This window comes from Gymnodraco acuticeps, unplaced genomic scaffold (genome assembly GCF_902827175.1).
Source record: "Gymnodraco acuticeps unplaced genomic scaffold, fGymAcu1.1, whole genome shotgun sequence".
NCBI lineage: Eukaryota > Metazoa > Chordata > Actinopteri > Perciformes > Bathydraconidae > Gymnodraco > Gymnodraco acuticeps.
The window spans coordinates 1,038,576-1,047,030 of record NW_022990583.1 but is presented as its reverse complement, the minus strand read 5'-3'; the positions used below and the strand labels follow the sequence as shown (position 1 = coordinate 1,047,030).

Sequence of the window (8,455 nt, the reverse complement as noted above, 5' to 3'; positions counted from 1 at the left end):
TGCCAACTTGGCGACTTTGTCGTTAAATTTGGCGGCTTTCCAAACCCTCCGGCTACTTATTTTTGTCAAAAGCGACTAACGACTGATCTAACGACTTGTAATGGTGTTATTAGGGACTTTTCTGGTGTTTGGAGACTCACGTATTGTTCTGCAGTTAACGAGCTGCCGTGAGCCCCTCAGCCCTCCGGCCCTCCAGCCCTCCGGAGCCGGAGCTTTTTCAGCTCCGGCTCGGAGCTGGAGCCTGAAAAGCGCCGGTTTTTCCTGTTCACACCGCAGCGGCGCCGGCTCTTAGCTCCGGAATCCGGTTCACTTCCAGCTCCAAACAATTGTCGGTCTAGAGGCAAGAGCTTCGGAGCTAAGAGGTGGCGTCGCTTACGTCTCGTCGAGGCGTGCAGGAAACTAAACCCACCTCCCCTGAACATGGGTCGACTGTCATGCCTGCCTAGTCCTACAAGCAGTAGTGCTTATAAACACACTTTATAAAGTCAGGCAACACTAACCAGGCTTCGTGTGATTCTGTTTATTTGTACCTTACTTTGACCATCCGTTCACTGTTATTGATCATTGTGGAGAGAGGCAGACGTTTTGTATTATAGCAGCTATCGGATGGAATCAATACATGGGCTGCACAGGTTGTCGTGTCCGACTATCACAAGTAGAATCATAATAAAAATACGCCGGTAAAATGTGCCTGTAGAAAACGGTTTATGCCACAATAGGATAGCAATAGCAAGTAGTCAGTTTAGCTTCGGTTGCTATGCTAACATCACCCATTTTATACCAGAGAAACTTTCATAACAGCGTTGTGATGCCAAACAGCGTCAATTCAGACTCACACACATTCAGGGGAACTGGGGATATGTATCAGCTGCTTGTGTGAGTTGGACAGTGAATACTTTAGAGCGGCCGCTGCAATGTGAGCTAACCGGGAGCTAACGGGAGAAGAAACTCCCGTGGAAGAGCAGCCAGCACTGCAGCGGTCGGTAAATGCTGCAGAAACACATTAATAAACAATGAACCACGGCACTCTGGAGCAAAGTATAAGGTTGGAGAAGTCGTTATTTAATTTAATCTGGCTTCGTGTGATTAAAAGCAACACGATCATCGACCCGATGCAGTTGTTGTTGTTGTTGTGAGCGCCGTTTGGGGAGCAAATCAGCGATGTAAACGGTGACGTCATGACGCAGCAGCGGCAGCACCAGTCGGGTGCTGGGCGGTGTGAACAGAGCGGGAGCAGTAAAGGGAAATCGGAGCTGAACCAGAAAAGCTCCCGCTCGGAGCTAGAAAGGGTGTGAAAGCCGCAACAGTTGCCTCCCGCAGCAGCTCAGCTGCAGTCAGAGCAGAGAGGATACAGCCACACTCTCCCGCGTCGAGACAGCTTCAGTCACTTAATCACCTCGTCCACTGTGTGTGTGCCTCTCTGTGACAAGCTAAACATCCACGTAGGTCATCATGTCACAGTCTAAACTGTATTCACAAAAGTACAGAAAGGAGTGGGAATCAAACCCTGAGTTTAAAGGAGGGTTGAAGCCATTTATTGGAGATGACACACGGGCATACTATACTGCCTTTATTGTAAGGGATATTTCTACTAAAAACTACTCAAACTATTTCTACTTTCTACTATAATACATGATAAAATATGTCTTGATTATATTTTGTAGTGTTCGGAATCTTCAAAGTTAACTGAAGTTATCAAATAAATGTAATGTAAAACTGAATCAAACCATAAACAAGGTGGCCTGTTGGGATTACTATATATATCTGCATTATTTTATCCCACTTTATGCTTTGCTCTTGCTGCTTATTTTACACTGATTTTATATCTTATTTTTTACTGATGTAAAGCACTTTGAACTACAATCCCCTGTATGAAAGGTGCGATACAAATAAAGTTATTATTATTATTCAGATGGATGTTTCTGCCCCTCTGTTCATTCTCCCATTATCCTCCTCAATCTGCCTAGAAGTATTTTAATGTTGTAGCTGTTACTATAACCAATACTAATGCTAGGGCTGCAACTGACAGTTATGTAGGCACATTGTTATTGTTTCTTATCGCTAACCCCTCTTATGGCTGATAGCTCCAGTGCCGCACGAAACATGTTTTCGATGGACGAGAGGGAAATGGAACGCACACGCTATTTGTTGTTTGTTTATATCATGCAGTCTGTTCTTCTTCTCTGTCTTCCGGTTGTTGCCTCTTTTGAATGACGAATACACACTACCGCCGCCTGCTGGTAAGGAGAGTTATTGCCACTCATGCACTGAAGTCTTTGCGGTGTGTTCCCGTGCGACACATGGCCAAGACGCAGGAGGACACGGCGACGCAACAGTCGGCTTCGACGAGTTCTCTGGTGTCTGCTTGGTGTGTCAGGGCCTTAACGGACCCCGAGCATATCTGGTAGCCCGAGCACTATGGTACTGACACCGGAACGCCGCTCCAGCTCTTCAAATATTGCAGTACCCATAAGGAGCCGTACACATGCCGCAGTGTTTGCGTGGCTGTGTCTTTAGTTGTAAGCACAGTGGCGATCTGTTGTTATTAGCATCTGGTTAGCTAGCTATGCTAACGGATTTAAAGAGCTTTTCTACAACCAGGTGGAAGAGAGCTCTCTCCTGAGAGGCTCAAATAACCTCAGCTCAGTGAGGTTAAGGCACACCTTGATATCATCATTATAGTTATTAATGAGACATTAGAGACTAAATGAAAAACAGGTATAAAATACTATATGACAGTAACAAAAAAGTTGTTAAAAATAACAAGAATAGAGTTTAAAAGGGGAGTGATTTGTAAAATATCCAAAAATAAGAATCTGCTTACAGTTCTGTTTCATATGGGTGTTGAGATGTATCCATAGATCTCCTAATGTTGCTCTCAAAGTGCACCAGATTGATGCTTTTAACTTCAATATTTAAAAAAAATCTTCCCGGGGAGCATGCCCCAGGACCCCCCTAGAGGAGGTTAGCCCCCCCCCCCCCACTTAAATCATGTTCACATGGATAGGAAACTAAACACATTTGCACACATCGTGTCCATATCTTTCTGTTTTGGTGGTCATGCCACACCGTGCACATGCATGCATGCGCGATATCTGGATTAAGAGGTTTCTTTTTCTTTGCACAGCATGAAAGAAAGGCCAAATGAATGGGCTGTGATTTTAGTTTTTTTAAGCAGAGGTTGAGTTCAATCACTTGTACGGCCCTCGGAGGATGTTGTACAAATTGAAAGGAAAAAGGTTCCCCACCCCTGCTGTAAATAATAATAAAAACCCTTGATTTATAACTTAACATCTCTGTCTCCTATTGATCTGAGTATATTATAAAGAACAGCCAGTTAATTGAAGCATTATAGCACAGGCCTTTGTCAGATGGTATATTACGCTGTTTTTTTTCTGCTTCGAATAGTTCTCTCTTTTTTCACCATACCTGTGTTTGCATCACTGAAAATTGGTCTAGAACCGCCACTGGCTGATTTGGTGGAAGTAACAGCAAATTAAACTTTGAATTACAAGTGTCATTAGGAGGCACAATTTATATAATTATAAAACAACCTTAATTATTAGTACTTTCTATTTCTAGGGTTGTCTTCTAATTCACTTTAGACAATCAAACATAGTGGTATATCAAGATTTGTTAATTCCCAAACTAAGAAAGGCTTACACAGTACTATGTGCACTCCCATAGTTGTCTTTTCTTAATATTTCTGATTTGTGGTGTGCCATAGAGTAATCTAGAGGATCTGATTCGCAAAGTACTTTTGCAAATGCAAGAAGTCAAGCATACCATTGTGGTTTCCTGTAAGATAAAAAACACTGAAGAAGGAAGAGAACAGCTCATCAAAAATATGTTTTTATTCACTGTACAAAAATGCGTATAGCGCAGTTATTGAAGCTCAGCTTTGTGTGACAGTATTATGCAGCTATAGAGGCATGTCAAAACAACATTTGTAAATAAGCTCGAAATTGTATTGCTTACAACACTTAAAAGTAAAAAAAACACATTACTGTGCACATTATCATGTAATTTTAAGCATTTCCATATCTGATGAATTTATGGGTATAATTTCATTGTACAAAATAATTAATTCTTATACACAGACATTCATATTTACATTGCAAGGCCACAGCACACCCTACACAATTATTGATCTTGAGGACTTTGTGATTTCATCAAAAATAGATTTGATAGTTAACAAAAAAGGTGGAACTTGTCACAGGTGCAACAAAATAACGGGTGTCAGAGATAAGTGTAGACACCTGTTAGGGTGCAGTAGAGTCAGATTTACGAGAAATCCGTGAAAGGTAGGATGTCAGGGAGCGAGAGGACGTAAATGACAAGTGGTCCTCAGCCAGTGCACTTTCTAGTGCAAAGCACACGGATCGCTTGAGCTTCTGCTGGAATTCATGACACATGAAAACATAGAGAATGGGATTCAGGCAGCTGTTCATAAAACACAGACTCAAAACCAGAGGACCAACAATCTGAACAATGATGATATCGAGATTTGGGTTATAAGACTGTACAAAAATAAAAACATGGAAGGGCAACCAGCAGATGAAGAATGCAAGAACGACAGAGAACATTACCCGGCGACATCTCTGTTTTCTTGGCTTTTTCAGGTGCCCAGCACGAACAACTATGGCCACATAAGAGACACATATTACCAGGAATGGGATCAGGAAGCCCATAACAAATCGAAATATGTCAAGAATCTGTTGTCGTGTATTGGATATAGCATAACACATTATCTTCTCCCCATGAGGCCAAACCTCTCGAAAATGTGCATACGGAGCGCTGCAGACCCCAGCAGTAATCCAGATGACAGCGCATATGATCCGGGCTTTGCCAACGGTACGCTTGTTTTGTGCCCACACCACGAACCAGATTGAGAAGCAACGATCCACACTTATGGCTGTCAGAAGAAAGATGCTGGCAAACATGTTGACTACAATCACAAAGGTTTTCAGCTTGCATAATACTAGTCCAAACATCCAGTGGTTCCCCTGAGAGATAGAAATGATTGTGAAAATCAGAAAGGTTGAAAAGAGGAAGTCAGCCAGGGCCAAGTTGAGAAACCATACTGAGTTGACCGTTCTCTTCATCCTGCAGCCTGTCACGTAGATTACTAGACTGTTGCCAATAGTCCCAAATGCAAATATCAAGCAGTAGATGACCAGCGAAGTTGTTTGTAAGGCCCTGCCAACCCAATTACCATCTTCTTGTTCATCCACAGTGAAGTTGGTGTAATCTAATGAGTAGTAGGTGTCATCTAATGAGTAGTAGGTGTCATCTAGTGAGGACTTGGTGTCATCTAATGAACAACAAAAAATAAGTGCAATTACTGACATTATTGGCCTCTCGTGTGACCACATACAACATCTAAGTTGGTTTAAGTAGTCACAAAATACTTTGTATTAGATTGCATGTTGACTTTTCCACTCATTTTACCCAATCACTCTTGTGTTTAGAAAATAACTTATTAACTCAAACTAAAGTTTCTGCACATACATTTCAAATGAATCTGGCAAAAACCATGTTAGACCTTTCTGTTAGTGCTATTTAAAAGCATTGCAATAACTGTTTTGTTTAAAGTTTCTTACCAGTCTCCATTATTCTGATGCAACGAAGGTCTGTCTTTTATTTGTAAGTTGATATTTATCTGGCTCTGACACTACTTATTCTCCCCCCTATTACTCCTCCTTCTCAGTTCATGCAGCTGCCAATGAAACAGTACTTCTGCTGCTGCCAAGGCTTTGTGACAAGGCATTAAGTCATGTACAGGGAGTGGACAAAATAACAAGAACTCCTTAGAACATAATGCATGATCAACAGTTATCTGAATCTCAAAGTATTGTTCATATATAATTATGATTGATCTTTAAATAGCTGGAGCTAAATGGGCATCTCTCTAGTAATGTCTTAACATTTGTTGTAAAACATGAAAACCAACACTGTAGTCAAGTTATATTTTATTAACGAGTTTTCACAAATGCATCATTCAAAGCCAATTGAAAAGTAACATTTACGATACAGCTATTATTAATGCTGTATATAATTACTTGTTGATCACAGTGAGGAGCAAGTGTTCTGAGTGTGTTATTTGCACATTAGTTGGAAGCGACAGTCTGGTCGATCCAGCTGCGCAGGTAAGATACGCGGGCGTACACTGCAGGGGTGCGCACGTTGCAGTTGGAGGTGCCCCAGGACACAATACCCACAAGGGACCACACTCCACCGTTCTGACAGACCAGAGGGCCACCAGAGTCACCCTGAAATTAGATTTGTTTCTTTTTAAAAACATGCATGGGGTCACATCATTTGAATTAAACCTTGTATGAAGCTCCTGTTCCAGCTATGTGGTGCATTAACAGGACGTTCTGCTCTGCACAGTTTTCACACAGGAAGAGGGCTTATTTTAAAATGGCAAATAGGGAAACATGCATTAAGAACATTCACATCAACATGACAGGACATTAGTTACAAAATGACATCAGAGAGTAAATGCTTCATGGATTTGGAAAATTGGATATTATGTGCAAATATTTACTTCTATTTACTCATTACCATCATTATCTTTAATCATTTGTTTCAACACATTATGATTCACACATTTCTACATGGTTAACTAATGTTTAACTATTGATAATTCAACACATTTGTATGAAACATATTACATATCAATATTACAACTGGTTTAAATCTGACCAATTTTTAAGTTTTTAAGAATTGTTTATTTTTCCCAGAAATCTGTATTTCAGGCACGGTTGTTACCTGACAGGAAGAGACTCCAGAAGCACCGGCACAGATCATAGCATCAGTGATCCTGTTAGAACCCCAGTACTGCTTGCACTGAGCCGGGCTGAGCATAGGCAGGGAAGTCTGCTGGAGGTAGCGGGGGCTTGCTGAGAACGAAGTAGAATAAAGGTAATGAGGCTAGCTGTCCTAAAATATGTTTGCATCGTTCTCAAGGAGGTATGCTTCATCCTGTGCAATACTTAGAAGGTGGGCTCACTCACAGGTTTGGCCGGTCTTGCCCCAACCGGTGGTGACACATGAGGTTCCAGTGGGGATGCTGGTGCTGGAGGAGGCCAGGCACACAGGAGTCACACGGGATGTCATCTGAACTGGGGAGGACAGCTTCAGAAGGGTGATGTCATTGTTGAAGTTCTGGGCATTGTAGTAGGGGTGAGTGATGGCCTGGATGGAGAGGTGAGCACAAATCATGAGCCATGAATGCCAGTGTTTCTCCAGGAAATCCACTGAGATACTATATATGTTTGGAAATAAAGAGAATATTTGGTGTTGCTTACCCTGGAAATTGTCTTGACCTGAATTTGCTCAGCGTTGGACTGACGATCATGTTCTCCCAAAATCACGCGGTGGTTCCTAGAGCTGGAAAAAATTCAAACATACAGAGGGAGTGATCACAAAGGGGAACATGTTGGGACTTTTCTCATTTAGATGTGGGAGATGGCAAAAATGACTTACGACACGCGGCAGTGAGCAGCAGTGACAACCCAGTTCTGGCTGATCAGAGATCCTCCACAGAAGTGGAATCCCCTACCGTCCTACAGTTATAACATACATATTAACAATATTGTAATTTTCTGAATTACAGATTAACTTTGTATTATTCGGTTTACCTGAAGGGAGACCTGCCAGGGCCAGGATCCAGACACAGCGTTCTGTCCATTTACAATCTTGTCGTTACCTCTCACTTGGGGCCTGATAGAAGGTACTCCACACCCTGAGGCCAAATCACACGAACGAAAAAAAGGGGTACAAAAATCCAGTTATTTCTTGTACGTGATGCTACTTAGTAATGCAATAGTATATTTCGTGATCAATTCACAAAAATAGCTTGAATTAACTTTAAATGTATAAGTTGCATTGAAATAACTCAGTAAATATTTTTATTTTATCTGCATAGATTCAGTATCCTCAATGTAGTGCTATGATTTTAGAGACTGCAATAAATGCAAATGCAGATTCCACTGTTCTGATTGTGTAGTAGTAACTATTTTAAACGATTGTATGCATATAGTGGTGTATTTCCCTAAAATAAGATTTTTGAAAATTACAATGTGGCTGCTCAGCATCGCAGTATATTGCATCACAATTATATCTTGATATTTAATGCCAGATTGTTGCAAATACACAGCTCTAATCAAAAATGGAAATGTTTGTTCCAATGTTGTGAATGTATATACCAAGAAGTGTTCTAGCACACAGTCACAGAAAGGTTTTCTACAGATAATGCATCTGCTGGTAAACCACCAGACACTTACCCAGTGCAGAGACCACAAGAGCAAAACAACTGACAAGGAAGAACATGGTCACGTCTCACTTTTCCTGAATGTCAGAACTGGGGAACACTGCCTTTTATATGTTTGTATCCCCCACACATGACCCTGAGACCTATACTGTAGGTACACACACACACACACACACA

The 8,455-nt window shown here is 41.4% G+C and overlaps 2 protein-coding genes across 2 annotated transcripts; both read right to left on the bottom strand.

Moving 5' to 3' along the window:
* Window positions 1–3,836: 3,836 nt before the first annotated feature.
* Window positions 3,837–5,687, bottom strand: LOC117554038 (C3a anaphylatoxin chemotactic receptor-like). The gene is made up of 2 exons (XM_034228249.1): window positions 5,604–5,687; window positions 3,837–5,314 (listed from the first exon to the last, which is right to left on the bottom strand). Exons 1-2 carry the CDS (start codon window positions 5,611–5,613, stop codon window positions 4,263–4,265), a joined length of 1,062 nt encoding a protein of 353 aa, XP_034084140.1. The 5' UTR covers window positions 5,614–5,687; the 3' UTR covers window positions 3,837–4,262.
* A 272-nt stretch (window positions 5,688–5,959) lies between these two features.
* Window positions 5,960–8,344, bottom strand: LOC117554028 (chymotrypsin-like protease CTRL-1). Its single transcript, XM_034228233.1, has 7 exons — window positions 8,292–8,344; window positions 7,647–7,750; window positions 7,492–7,571; window positions 7,314–7,395; window positions 7,020–7,200; window positions 6,775–6,905; window positions 5,960–6,272 (listed from the first exon to the last, which is right to left on the bottom strand). The coding sequence occupies exons 1-7, from the start codon at window positions 8,335–8,337 to the stop codon at window positions 6,111–6,113; spliced, it is 786 nt and encodes a 261-aa protein (XP_034084124.1). The 5' UTR covers window positions 8,338–8,344; the 3' UTR covers window positions 5,960–6,110.
* Between the last annotated feature and the right edge of the window lie 111 nt (window positions 8,345–8,455).